The 15941-nt window shown below is 28.7% G+C and overlaps 1 protein-coding gene across 2 annotated transcripts in view; it reads left to right on the top strand.

Moving 5' to 3' along the window:
* LOC106635898 (uncharacterized) overlaps nt 1–15941 on the top strand; it is a 606704-nt gene that overhangs the window by 485815 nt on the left and 104948 nt on the right. For both annotated transcript variants that reach the window (XM_014348085.2, XM_014348086.2), the window contains exon 13: nt 12009–12281. In XM_014348085.2, the coding sequence (XP_014203571.2) occupies nt 12009–12281 (273 nt within the window). The remainder of the gene's footprint in view (nt 1–12008; nt 12282–15941) is intronic.

The following is a 15941-nucleotide window of genomic DNA, read 5'->3' as shown; positions in this document are numbered from 1 at the left end:
TTTGAAAATTTTGAGTAACATTTGTCACACTGAAAAAATTTTGCATCCATGATGGTGTATCTGAAAACATATTACAAAAAACGGATTGTTTATGATAACATAAATCTGGGTACTAGACGGTACTGGAATTTGCTTTTTTGATGAAAGAGAAAATTTGCAAGAAAGTATAAAAATAGTAATGAACTATAGAATAGTTTTTTTGTTACTCTAAAATTTCATTCCAAACAATATTTTTAATTTCAAATTTGTTTTCTCATTCAATTTGGATAAAAATTTTTTTTGGGTTTCTACATCTAGACAATGCAACATATAATTGCCCATGAGAAAATAATATTTTTCTAAGGTATAACCCTAAGGCATCAAATCTTTGACCTTAAGATTTATTGATAGTCATAAAAAAAGCTAAGTTAAATGGAAATTGTTTTCTGTACAATATAAATGGTAGTGAAGAAGAATTATTTGTTTGTAGTGTTATTCTTGAAATAAAGACTTTATTCCCTTTTTTTTCACCTGTGATTATTTCAGCTTTGATGTTGTATTCAAATAATTTTGTAATTCGTAATCTTGTACCATTGCAAAGTCCTTCAGATACGTTTAAGTTTCGTATCAACATAACAATAGCGTTAATTTTTGAATCTTATTCGTGTAAAAATTCTTTCTTTACTACTATTTTAATATTCTGTAGAGAAATTAGTATAAATATTATCGTCTAATTTATCTACTCCTTTGTAAGTTGCTTTATCAATAATATAGTACGTTACTAATGTTCCTGCCATATTATTTAAAATTTTTTTGTTCAAAAAATGAGTGTATTCATTGTGAGATGTTAATATAGCTTTACTTATAAAAGAATCATTATCATTATTAGAAATTTTAGAACATACATCATTTGTTTTCCATGTCTGAGGAATTACAAGAGTTTTAATTTTGCCTTCTTCTATATCTAGTAGCAATGGAGAAAATTTTTTATTAATTGAACGTATATTATTTTTTAAATAAAAAATATTAAATAAAGGCCAAAAATTAGAAAATTTTATTGTTTCTTCAACAATAGTAATTTAGCTTCCGTTTCTTACTACTGGGAGAATTTCACGGAAGTCTCCACCTAAAATTATTATTTTACGTCCAAAAGGTTCATTACTACTAGATAAATCTTTCAAAGTCCTATCAACGATTTCTAACGTTTTTTTCGGCATCAAAGAAGCTTCATTCCAAATAATTACTTTTACATTACGTAATTTTTGTTTATCTGGCTCAAACTGGAAGAATGCACTTTCTATAGTGCTTAAGTCTAAAGGAAGTCTGAAGTTCTGTGAGTAGTCATTCCCTTTGGGGGCAGAATAGAAGCAATACCTGTCCAAGCCATTGTAAGATTTTTTTCTTCAATTCATATAAAATAATAAATTAATGTTTTGTATAGAAAAGTTTTTTTAGATCTACCAGGACCATCGATGAAAAAATTTTTTTTTTTCAACTTTATTATTTCTTGAAAAATTCGACGTTGATCATGACTAAGTTGTGAAAACATTTCCTAGAATTTATGATTACAAAATATTCTTTCATCAATGTCAGTATTAATATTTTTTTCAGTAGATGTAAAAGGAAAGATACTGTTTAAACAAAAGCAATTTGTGATTCTAACAATATTGTAATTTTGTAATTTTTGACAATATTTGAAATCTTTTAATTCGTTGTCGTTTTAAATATATAAAAATAAGGCATTAGTGAGGGAAAATAAAAATTGATTGTCAAAAATACATGTAATTAATCATGATCAATATATATCTATTACATACATAAATTTTAAGTAACAATTAAAATAATTAGGCTTCTTTTCCATACTCCGTAAATCTAATTTGCAATTACGGGGGTTGGTGCGCAGAGTGCGCAGGGGGCATATATAGTTATAAGAGCTTAGAAATACTAATTGACACATGCAGGATAGACAGCTTATTCAAAAAAGGTAGCCACTAGAATAAATAATAAAGCTCACCAACAAAAAGTCAAGGGCACATCTCTCTGTCTACATAAACTTTACTACTTTTATTCGAAATTAGCAGCTTGTTCTTTATATTCCCTTAAAAGCAGACCAGTAATAATTCTCAAGCGTAAAAAAATATTTTCGAAAAATGCCATAGTGTTTTAAATTCCGTATTATATACTTTAACATATTATTTTCATACTAACAATTAATTTTATCATTTTTTTAGGCTTAAAAAAATATTAATTCAAACCTTTTTTTGAAAAAATTACACTTATAAGGGGGGTTGGCGAGCGGAGCGTGCAGGAGGGTGGAGCCCAACTTATATATATATAAACAATAGTAGGGCTTAGCCTCCTGTGAGCTCCACGCGCCAACTCCCTACTGTTCGAACTTAAAATCAGAATCTTTTAATTTTCTCTGTTAGTGGAGAGAGGTTTGTGCTCAGAATTTCGTAAAGAAAAAGAGTTTTGAAACTATATCTTAAATCATTAGTTACATATTAATCAGTAAATTTTCAAACCAGCCGGAAGGTACTATTGTAGAATGTTGAAAGTTTTTTTTAGAACCCTCCGTTATGTTTAGAAAAAAAAGGTATACATTTTTTTTTTATTGATTTAATTCTAAACAACGGAAAGTTTTAATTACTTTAATCAAATATAAATTATTTAAATTTTATATAACATATAGTTCATATTATTTTTGTTACTATTATGCATTCTACATTTTATCAATTGATATAAGTGGTTCAAAAAATTTTTTCATTTTCAGATTTAATAACAACTATAGACATAATTTTTTTACAGTTTTCCACACTGTTGATTAAAAAAATCGTTTGTACTTTGTACTATTTAATTTAATTTGAAATCAAACTAAATATTTTTTAAAATTTTTTTAAATGAACAATGTAAAAGTAAGCGTAGAAGGGGACAGAAATTGTTAATTCAAAACTTATTTTTATTTTCTGTATAGTGACAAAGATTACCACATAAAAGCTCGTTCTTAAGTGATCAATAATGTTGCGAATAAATGGCAAAATCATTATAAATTTAGAGTAGGAAAAAGTTATCAACAAAACGTAAAAAAAGTGATGAATATATTAGCATAATGGTAAAAAATGGGACGTTATAGTTAATTTCTCAAACAACCATATTCAAACATATAGAAATTCAAATAGTAATTTTAAAGTAACAATTAATCTTAAAGGAAAAATATAATAAAAAATATTGCCATTGGTCGATTAAACATTGTATCTCCAAATGATCATGAAAGATTTTTTTTCAAACTTATATTAAATAAAGTTACTCGTTTGATATCGTTCAAAGACATTAGAACATATAAAGGAATAACTTATAAAATTCTTAAAGATACTGCAATTGCAATGGGTTTAATAGACACTGATAAAAAAATTGATGATATTTTTAAAAAAGCAATTGCTGTTATGTTTTCATATTAATTAAGACAATTTTTTGCTTGGTTTTTTAATTTCAGAAAACGTTCAAGGTGATAAAATATGGAAAAAATACAAAGAATTTCTTACGAAGGGTTTGCCTAATACAAAAGATAATTTAGCTCTTTTACATATTAACCAAATTTTAGAATCAGAAGATAAATCATGTGAATGCTTTAATTTACTTAGACCAAAAAAATGGAGAGTGAAAAAGAAGATATAGATAATGAAATACGATTTAGTAAAGAAATGTTTAACTCGATGTGTAAAAGTTTGAACAATGACCTAAAAAATATTTTTCATATTATTTGCGAAGAAAAAAATAAAATCTTCTTTATAGATGGTCCTGGAGGGTCAGAAAAAACTTATTTATATAAAACGTTAATTTATTCTTTTATTTCTTAAAATGAAAAAAAAATAAAAAAAGCCATGTCAGTGGCATAGACTGGCATAGCATCAATTTTGCTTACGAAGAGCATGACCAGTCATAGAATTTTTTGACTTTCTTTAGATCTTAATAATATAGAGAGTGCATTTTTAGAATTCGAGTCAGATAAAAAAAAATTAAGAGAAGTTGATTTAATTATTTGGGATGAGGCTTTAATGAATTAAAAAAAATGCATCGGAAATAGGGACAGAACGTTAAGAGATTTATATAATACTGAAAAACGTTTTGGAAATAAATTAATTATTTTAGGAGGTAATTTTCGTCGGACTCTCTTAGTGATAAAAAACGGTAATAGAAAAATTACACTTAAACAAATTATTAAATCTTAATATTTATGGAACTTATCTCAAATTTTAAAATTAGAAATCAATATTCGTTCTAACGATAAAGAATTTTTAAAATTATTATTAAAAATTTGGGAAGGGGAAATAAAAACTTTTAACATTCCTAAAAATTGGATCTCAAATGATGTATGTCCTTAAATATTCTTTAATATCTACAATTGTTTGATGAATAGTGTTATACTTACATCGCATAACGAGAACATCTCTTATTTGAATAAAAAAATTTTTTAAAAATTAACTGGGGAAATTAAAACTTACTATAGTATAGATAACGCAACTTATAGAGGGGTTGATGAATCAGACGATAATATTTATTTAAATTTTTCGGTGGGAATGTTGAACACTATTGATGTTACTGAGAAATTTAAGTACATCAGATGGACTCTGTAATGGAACACGTTTACGAATCACAAAATTATAACAGTATAATATAGAAGGAGAAATAATAACTGAAAAAAAAATTAGAAATAGAGTCTTCATTCTAAGAATAACTTTAGACCCAGGAAACTCCTCAACATTAACGTTTATTTTGTATCGTAAAGAATTTCCAATCGTTGTGGCATTTGCTATGACAATAAACAAATCCCAAGGTCACAGTTTTGATAATCTAGGTTTGTATTTTAAAAAACCCTTATTTTTTCATGGTCAATTATATGTGGCTTTATTAAGATGCGAAGATAAAAATAATTTATTTATTTAAGTAGAAAGGCAAAAAAATACAAAAAAAGAAGATAGTGTTTGGAAAGAGATTCTTACATATTTTATTGACCTTACTTGATGATTTTTATAGATAAATCGGCAATATTTATGGTCATAAATTGAAAGTCACTTATTTATATTTCATCATTTAACAAGTATACATTTCATGATGTATAAAAAACGGTGTCGGGGGCCTGTGGGGGGTCTTAGGAAAAAGTTAGAAAATCTTAAATTAGCGATGAAAACGGTCGAATTTTAGCCTATTTGTAGGGCAGGCTGTGGGGGCTGTGGGTGGGGGGGTGTAGAATGCCCCACCCAAATAAGTACATAATACAGGGAGATATATATATATATACTACAGCTGTGGCTAACTTTAGTTATAAGTATAAATATAGGTACAATGGAGGCTATTTAATTCATTGAGCAGGAAGTATAAAATTTACCAATGAAAGAGGTTATCCGACTGAATCAACCAATAGGAATTAAATGTTCGAATTTTTTGCTTAACGAATTAAACGGCCTCCACAGTATACTCATAACATGGCAAGTCGTGCGACATTACAAATGATGCCATATTACTGTTGTGTGCGCCCACGTATGGTCTTGATTCGATCCCACAGAGTCAGGGCTCGATACCTTGCACGATGGTACGTACGAATCGCTACCTGTGATGGCGCGCAAGTCTTACGATTGGACTTTATTGTGGCCACGTTTTAATAGGATGCATACCTCCCTATTTTTGGCAAATACACAGCTCCATAATCGTGTGAGTGGTACAGTGCACAATGCGTGGCACTGCTGCTTGACTGTTCGTGAGCTGGAATTCATATGATACGAAGTTGGTAGCTGTGTAGGCCCATAGTTTTTTTAGTGTAGCTTGAATCGAACAGAAAGTCATATTCGATAAACATAATTTTTAATATAGTTTAAAACCATAAAATGCTAAACTGACAGCTTAGATGTTACTTAACAAACATAATTATTTTTCTTAATTCATAAAGTATATAAAAGTTTCAAAAAATTACTTTTTTAATAACAAACTAATTATTTGGAGAACAAATGAGAAAAGGTAGCAAAAATCACTGGAATTGGTAAATTAAACAAAATATTTCCAAAGAATCATGAAAGGTGTTTTTAAAACTTATTTTTGATAATGTAAATGGTGCAATATTCTTCGAGAACATAAAAATATACGAAGAAATAATATACTAGACGTTTAAGGATACTGCTACACAATGAGTTTAATCAATCATTATTCTGATATTGATAATATTTCCAAAGAAGCAATGACTTTTTGGTTTCTTAATTAATCATGATAGTTTTTGGCGTAGTTTTTAGTTCCGAAGAATATTGAAGGTAATACAATACAAAATAAATACAAAAAAAATACTGCAAATGATTTTGTTAATAACAGAAATAATTGCACTTTTTTATATAGTAACTAAATTTCTGAATTGGAAGATTAATCATGTTAATGTTTTGAGCTTCTTATACCGAAAGGAGTTACAGATACAGTTTCTTAAATAAAATAATTCTTCAAAAGTTAACTGTAAGAACTAACACCTAGTACAGCAAAAATAACGGAACGTACCAAGGAGTTAATAATTCAGTTAATAATATTTACATCAATTTTTTAACAAATATTTTAAATAGTATCTGCAAAGGCTTATCACTCTATAATCTTAGTTTAAAAATAAGTACAAAAGTAATGCAAATTGGATTTTTTAGTATATTAGACGGCTTATGTAATTGTACTTAATTAGAAATAACTAAATCATTGTAATACGACGTAGAATGATAAATAATGACTGGAGAAAAAATTGAACTTACAGCAGTCTTCAGAATAACTTTCAACGCAGAAAAACCCTCTTTACTACCTTTTATTTTATGTTTTAAGCAATTCTCAATAGTTGCTACATTTGCTATGACTCAATAAATCTCAAGGTCAAAGTTGATAATGCTGGTCTGTACTTAAGAAAAGCAGTATTGTATTATAATTACTCATAAGTTGCTTTATGAATTGACAAAAATTAAAATTATATATTTATTCAAGTCAAAAGAGATACTTTGCAAATTAAAAATATTTTTTGGAATCAAACGACAAAAAAATCTACTTTAACTTAAATTTCTAATGTATACAAGTAGACATGGCTTTTTACATTTACTTTTACATTTGTTTCAGAGTTTATTTATTAATTATTATTCTATCATTTACTAACAATTAAAACCGTATAACTGTGTTATATTTCTATTTTATGATGAAACTTTTTGTTTAAAAAAAGTTTTTTTTTGAACCAGGATAGAACATCTATAATTACTTAAATTTTTTTAACAAAATTTAATATTCATATAATAGCTTTATGTAAAGGAGACCGGGGTAGTCTGGCCATCCTAACTTCATCACGTTATTATGGACGACTACTTGATTGTAGAATAATTTAAAAAACGCAAATAAAAGGGGCCGGATGTGTAGAAATAGTATCCAATTTGTTGAGTTATTTATTTATAATAAATGTAGTTTAAATATGAAAAAGTGAATGCGTCTCAAACTGGCCATTTTACCCAGGGCCGGGGTAGAGGTGGCCATACCCCGGGGTACAGTGGCCATCGATTTTAAAGGTTATTTTAAATGTTGCTACTAAACTTACGTCTAAAAATTGAAAATTTATGTAAAATAATAATTACTACATAACAGATTGATAAATTAATATGCATATCGACATCAATATTTTTCTGTCAGTATACACATAGAATAAAGAGAAATATGTATTTTTCGGTATATCGTTGTAGAAATTGAATGAAAAATAATTGCAATTCTCCTTCTCAAAGTCGTTCTTGGGATGCCTGACTTCTCTGCCTCAGCTTTACAAGAGGTACCACCAAGCACATTTTTAATTGAAAATTGCAATTGGAATTCATTCCAGCCTTTATCCACAGTTTTTCTCTTATACTTACGCACCATGACTTATTTTTATTGCACCTTTAATACCAAATTGACTTAAAATATGACTAATTACTTAAGTACTACATAACTTTCACCTGACACTGTTTTGTTTTGGCTATAAGTACGATTTAAAAGTTTAGGTTAGTATCCGCAGATTAGCAGACTGACTCAGTATTGACGTAAATAACAAACTCGATGGCCACTGTACCCTGGAGAGATAGCCACCACACCCCAAAATAGGACTATTTTAAATTACTTATAATTATATTTCTAAACAATATTTGGTAAAATAAAAAAAGCAGATTGTAGATTGAGGTTCAAACTTCCAATTTGTGTCAATTTTGAATCGATTTGATGTATTTTCCGCTTTAGGCAAGTTTAATAATGTAGCTGTTTCTCCAAATTTTATAACTATCAAATTTAATTATTTAAAAATTTAACAAAAAGTCATTCTATGGTTTTATTTTATTGACGGCATGTAAGTAGAGATATATTTCAATAAAAAAAAAATATATTACTTTTTTATCTTAATTAAATGATTAAATATATCCAGTGGCCTGTTTACCCAGGTGGCCACGATTACCCCGGTCTCCCTTACATATTGTAAGAAAATTATACATATGTAATTCTAACTCACCAATCTTTTTATGTTGTTTTATTTTTTGATTCATAGTATCACAATTAAAAAAGTAAGAAACTGAATTTGGTTTCACCGTCAAGTGTTTATAAATAATTATTTCACAACACTAATACTTCTAAGGATCAGGTAACATAAAAATCATTTATTTCTTAGTTTTGGATAAAACTACTTGATTATATATAATAACAAAGAGTTAAATTTTTGAATAATTTATTTATTAAAATAATGTGTAATTAAACCTTATAATTAAATGAACAGTAAATGAATATCAAACCTTGAGATAAGCTACAAATCACACTAAAGCAAGGAGAAAGAGATTCATCTTAAATAGGGGTTGCTCGTAGTAGAGTGAAAGGGGTACTCAGCTAGTATTCAGAAGGTTGCTAGTTGTATTCGAAAATCGTTTTTTTTTTTTTTTTGAGAATTAAGCGTAAGATAAAGATCAAAATTTGAAAACTTTATTTCATTTAGTTTCTTTATAGATAAAGGAAAAAGTTGACTTCAGTTACACATGATAAAAAAAAACACATGAGTAAAATTTGGACGTATGAAATTTGTGTATAAGTAAATCGAATATGTGCACGCACATGCATAACACACACACACCCACATTTTTTCCTATCAAATATAGTTAAATGTATGGGGTGCTCTACATAAATCCCAATTGCCCATTAAGTTTCTTCTTATAGTATCCCTATTGCCCTGACACAGCCCCCCCCCACGAATAATGGAACAAGTTTTTTGATTTTTCCGTTGTTTTAACCCATCAATATTGGGTTAAGCTGCTCTTCTGCTCCCCTAATGCATTTCTTTATATTTTCTACGTTTTACTTAGCTAGTAGCAAGTGCTTAGTTCCTCAAACTTTGAAATTAATGGATTTATTTATTGGTAAATTAACTTACATGGCTGTAAGTTACAAACGCTTGGGTCCTCGCTCTACAGTTAAAAAAAAATATTATTGTTACTAATAAATGATTAAGTTCCTCTAACCTTAGTACATGGCATCTCTTTATAAAAGTTTATGGCAGTAATTACTTGTATTTATTTGACTGTATTCGAAGAAGAAATTGATAGTATTGGGCAAAAAATATTGTGCTTTTAAAGTTCGAGTATTTGACATCTAGAATTTCCACTGCCAAGCTAAAATGCTACAAGCTTTTATGTAAGTAAAACATAAAATCCATTTTTTATCTATTTACGTACAAGTGTGTGTGTGTGTATATATTTGTATGTAAATGAATAAAAAATAAATCTTATGTTTCACTGACATAGAACTTTATTAACATATGAGCTATTTAAGAATTTTTACTCTTATTATAACAATGCATGACTGTTTGCTACTATAATTCTCAAAGTACCAGCAATTAACAAGAAACATAGAAGTGACAACAAATCGGCTTATCGGATTTTTTATACTTTAGGCTGATTTTAAATCTAGTACAAAAGCAAGTTGCTAAGAAGAAACCAAAAATATGTGTATTGCATTGAAAGTGGTCATGGCGTCCTTCACACTGGTAAAACTTGACATCATTAAGGCACGTTAGCGAACTTTTTTAAGTGAATATGAAAAAATAAAAAAATTTAATGATAAAATGTTGTTTATTTGTAAAAATATTTAGATGATCATAAAAGTAGGTAATTTTTTACGATAATGTTTTGTTTCAAGCAGTAAATATAAATCGAATAGAAAATACAATTCTACTATCAGTTTTCAAGTCAGAAGGCTGAACAGAAATGTTATGGATGTCAACTGATCGACTAGTATAAATATTTGTCTGCTATATAGTACATTAGAAGAGAAGTTGATAACTTGGAAGTTTTCATTTCATGAATACATAATTACTGATAGAATTTTATAATTGAACCATTTTGTAAAGGGAACTTTTTATGTATACAACAATAATTTCAAAAGTTTTTTTATTTTTGTATTTTAAAAAATATTAAATAAAAAAATAATGTTACATTTACTAACATGAAATAGCTGGTCTTAACTTTACAAAAAAAGATTTCTTCTTAATGTACTATAAATGCTTGGACCTTTTTTTTTAGGTGAGTAGATGTATGAATTAGTTTAACAATGTTCCACTCCTAATTTGAAACTGATTAAAAAAGGATATAAATGGATTAGCCCCAACTAAACATTTTTTTTTCAGCACTGATTAAAAATTTGTCATTACTAGAAGTTATTTTCAGCGTAGTCGAAAATTTTTTTTTCAAGCCATCAATTAGTGTTGTAAATTAAAAACATTCTGACAGAAACAATCATGCCAAATATTGGCAACTACAGCAATATACCTACTGAATGCTTTTTTCTTACTTCATTGCGAAAAAGGTCCAGTATGCTTTTTCTATTTGTAGTGAAAAATTTAACGAACTACTACAGGCATAAAGTAGCGTACTCAGTACTAAGTACTCACAATTCGTTATGTAATGAACTTTAGTTCAGAGAAAAGCTTGAGAGTAGTTAAATTATGATTTTATCGATGCCTGTACTTAGTTACACACTAGTAAAAACTACTTTAGGAATACTATTTTTAAAATTTTAATGAACAATTACAACAAGTAAAACTATAAAACCAAGAACAATATCTACAGTAACGAAGTGCGAAAAGATAAAGTTATTTTACAGATATGATACTTATATAAAACATTTATATGATCTCATTTGAGGCTTTTAGTTTTATCAAATGCATGTTTTAAAATAAATATCGATAGTACTGGCATATTGATCAGAAGAAAATAAGAATGCATCTTACGCTCGTTACAAAAACTTGGGAGAAGTTAATTACAGCGAGATCGTCGAAGTCTTACAATTTTTGTTTTGTTTTGAAGTGAAGTATAAATAATATGAAATTAAATCTTGCAGATAAACCACATTTGTTTCTAAAAATTATTTTAATTTTTTGTGTACAAAGTCACAATAACTGGAGCACTCATAGGTACAGGATTATTTATTTCTGTTTCCAAAAAAATATTTTCATTGTTCTAATTGTCGTTATTAATGATTTTTCGTTCATGTCGTAAACTGCCAAAAAATAGGTTTCTTTTACAATACCAGTACGCAATTACGTGCAAACCTTAATTTTTAACATAAATAAGTTAGTTTCTGCAAGTACATTGTTGTCACTATACAAAATATTTTATATAAACTTTTTTTCATAATTTTTCCTTGAGTATTTGAAGGATGCGAACAAGAAACGATATCCACACAATGTTGTAATTTTTGCAGTAGTCTGTCTATGTAGAAATTCATTAGAGATCGAATTTCAGTGGGCATAAGCTTATCTTAGCCTTGTTTAATGAGATATTCGAGAACTGAAAAAAGTTAAGGGTTAATTTATTAAACCATAAAAAATTGTGCTTTTTATTATTAAGTCTAGAATTTCTAACTTGCAACTTTTCTTTATTTATTTTACTAAACGTCTATAGAATAAAAGAGTATGTAAACGAAAACCTTTACTTACTTATGAAAAGAAAATATTTTTTTACTTCTAATCATAGATCCGCCGTCTTTTATTGAACCGATGGTTAACAAAGAAGCAGTAGTTGGTGCTTCTGCAGTACTTCAGTGTATGGCCAGTGGATCACCGAAGCCCCAGCTGTTTTGGCAAAAAAATGGTAGTCCGCTTCAAACAACCGAACGCCACTTCTTAACTGCAGAAAACCAGCTTCTTATAATTGTTGGCGTTGTACCGACCGATGCTGGCAATTATGAATGTGAAATAAGTAATTCATTAGGAAGTGTCAAAGGTATCTCACGTCTGTGTATTAAAGGTAATGCGCTGCTTTTTATATCATACTCAACTATGCTTATATGTGCATATTTATAATAAATCGTTATGAGTTATTTCTATAGCTGATAAGATTTGTATATATAATTCTCACTACACACGAAAGTCTAATGTCATGTTATCAACTTAATAATTCTTACCTCATAAAATGGAATTATTTATTAGTAAAAAGATGCTAACTTTATAGCTGATAAGTTGAGAAGACAGGAAAATAAAAAGACGTCAGGTACAGTGAAACATTAATTTGCAATAAACTGAGGTCTGACTTTAAGAAAATTACCTTTTCACGATAAGAATTCTAACAAGCTTATCTCAATCAATTCAGATAGTTTAAATATCTGCACTACTCTAAGCATTACTATATCTTTGAATAACTTAATAAAATTAGAAAACGACAAAACTAATAAATTGGCTTTGATAAACGTTGTGCATGTCTCATGTAAATGTTGTCTAGATAATTACAGTGATAAAACAGACCAATTTCTTAAAAATCCCATGGATAAGTACAAACATAGTAGTGATTCAAAATTAATAAGTACTGTACTAGAAGTTAGGTAAAATCATACGTTTGTTTACAATATCATAGTTGTGAACAAGGAACCTAACTATAAATGACGTATTATTCCAGAAATTTTATTTATGAAAAGTATTACTAATTGTGTTATGACCGAACTTGTTTAAAATATGGTCTTAACCGTTTTATTGTAGTGTCGTTCCTAAGTCTCTTAGCATTCAGTTCGTGAGCTTTATTTGTTCTTTTTAGTTGGGTAAAAATCTTTATTTGAATAATATGGGTGATTTTAGTTAATGTATTCTTTTATTCGAACAGTTAAAAATAATTGATTTTTTTAAATACAATTAGTTCTGGTCACTCAAACAAGATTTGGTATTAATTATATTACTAATAAATACCTTACATCTATCACTGATCGTTGTTACTGCTGCTTCAAAATTCCATAATGCTTCGTGCAGTAATTTTGAGTGGACTACACGTTCGTGATCGAAAATACATTGAAGGTTCTGCTTTCTCTGTTATCGCTGGAACCACTTTTGGCAGGCCTCCTTTGTTGTACCTCGCTCTTTAGCGTAGTCCTATACTGTTGATGTTCTCGAATTGCACCCGAAATGCTTAAGCCAACACGTTATGCCTTACGTGTATAAGGTAGTAGCGAGTCGTGGGAGTCAAGAGTAGACTAAAACCTTAGAGGACAGGTGACAGACATAAAAAGAGCGATTTGTCCTCTTGACGCTGCGTTTTAATAGCGTCAGAACAAGTAAAAGAGACCTTTGGTTGAATTAGGTCCACCAACGAGCGATATTCTTGCAGACTGTGTTGACAGCAAAACAGTAGGCTTGCAGGATGATGTTTCAGGTTGTGATTTCGTGTATTAGAAAATAACAATACAGTACCAATCGAATTTTTATGACAAGTGCGACTTAGATTTTGGATAAGTGATGATGCAAATTTGCATCAGTTATAAAAGAAACACCAAGTACAAGTTTAATTGTGACAAATAAGTTCACAAATTTTGCCATTGATCCTTTTGGGGATTTTACAATCACTTTTGAATATAAAGAAACAGTTTGTTTATTACAATTTTTAAATTGGTATACATTATTAGAAACGGACAATCAATGCACAAGTAGACTGTTTATTTATGCATACAATACAATCTATGCATACATACATTTAACCTACGATTTTATTGAATACATGCATTCTTACAACGAGGCTGGTCGCATTATATGTTAGCATATTATGAAATATTCACCTTAAAGCGAAGAGACACACACACACGCACATGCGCGTGCACGCATATAAGTGACGTACAAGCACCACTTGTCATATGAGCTTCTGTATAAACACAGTATGTTTTGTATAAATTTGGCAAATGAACTGGGTTTTTACTTTGAGTATGAATTGTCTGTGTAAACTTGGGATGTCACAATTACATGAAAGAGAATGCACTTAAAATTTGAAAATCTCATAGTTTACTTTACAATGTGTCGTGAAGGATTAATTTTTCTAAATTTTATATAAACATTTATGAGTGATCGGCGTGCTTTCTGTACGAACGTTTATTTAACAAGTACACACATAAGTGTTTATGATCTATGAAGTAATTTCTTATTATACTGAAAACGTGTTTATAAGTACGTCCTGAAAGCGTTCCATTTAATGACGTATGAGTTAACGATATTGTAATCGAATTAACTATTTGTATGGTGAACTACTTACCATACATTTACTCATAAAATTTCAGGAGTTCCGTGAGTTTTCAAAAATTTTTCCATGACGCCACGTTAACTAAATTTGAAATTTCATGGTACCAAGCTAATTATTATACAGTGTTAAATGATTGCAACTGTCTATTAATTAGAAAATATTTCTTTACAAGATTTTAACACAATTGCTAGTATGTAAACTCTATACCGTATACCGTGTTCTGACCGCCATTACGTTCCTCTTTTCTTTCTCTTCCTCTTAATTGGAGTTTGCTAGTAGGTGTCCATAGCTAACTGAAGTCTAAAAAAAATACTCATTTTTTAATCGATATACTTTGACTCCTTAATGCGGTAAACAACGTTGTTTAGCTCATTTTATGCTAATTGATTGTTCATGAAAAATTTTTTTTATCAAGTTGAAAAATTTTTTATTTTTGTTCAAAGATTCTCCATATTCCTTGGCATATTTTGAACGAAAAATTGACTAAGATACTTATACCTTAACCTCTTATTACTTGAGTAAAAAATTTGTGAACTTTATAAAAATAATGTTTCTAGAATTTTTAACTAGGTAATAATCAATTGTCAATGCATTGTTTTTAACTCACTTGGGCTTAAATTTAATCTTACGATATGACTCATTGCATACTTTCTGATAAAAAAAAAATTCATTACAATTGGCAACTTATTAACTATCGTATCGAGCTTAAACTCTCGTGTATCATCGATCATCAGTCCAGACAAATCGAGCCAAGTTGGTACAATGAACAATGTTAAATTTTTTGACGAAAAAACTTTTTTGATCACATTTGCATTATTTTCACCTGAAAAATTCTCTTAATTAAATTTTTTTGAACCCCATAGATTTAACAGGAAAAGCTAAAATATCAAAAATTAATACATCGCACCAATTTTATTCCATTTGCCTGAAGTAATGATCGATGATACACTAATTAAAATGATCATACGTAAACTAATACCGTGGTTTTCAAGCTGTCGATAGATGTGAATCTTATTTCATGTAAAAGTTTACATATTACTGTAAAAATTTTAATGTAGGTAAATTAAAAATGTTCCAGGAACAGCTAAGTGATATATAGTTAAAGATCGTAAGATTGTAATTTTTTCGAACTTCATGAGTTTTTGACTCCAATACTGGCTTAAGTATATATATATCTGAATACACATGTTTGAGCCAAAATACTATTATGTATAATTTGTTAATAAAAATTTTTATTAACGACTAGTTGCCAAAAAGTTATGTCAGACAGCTTTGTTTACCTTATGCATAGAATTGGAACGCATCGAATAAAAAAACGTGTATGCATGAATTACACATATTAGCAAAACCTTACTAAGAAAAAGAGAAAAAAAAGAGAAAATTTATGGCTGTCAGTACGTCGTACATGGTGTAGGT

The sequence above is a fragment of the Copidosoma floridanum genome, unplaced genomic scaffold, assembly GCF_036245765.1.
Source record: "Copidosoma floridanum isolate Cflo_tuat_1 unplaced genomic scaffold, Cflo_Japanese_pri ptg000004l, whole genome shotgun sequence".
NCBI lineage: Eukaryota > Metazoa > Arthropoda > Insecta > Hymenoptera > Encyrtidae > Copidosoma > Copidosoma floridanum.
Note: the sequence above shows the minus strand (reverse complement) of the source record. Positions and strands in the feature narration are given on the sequence as shown.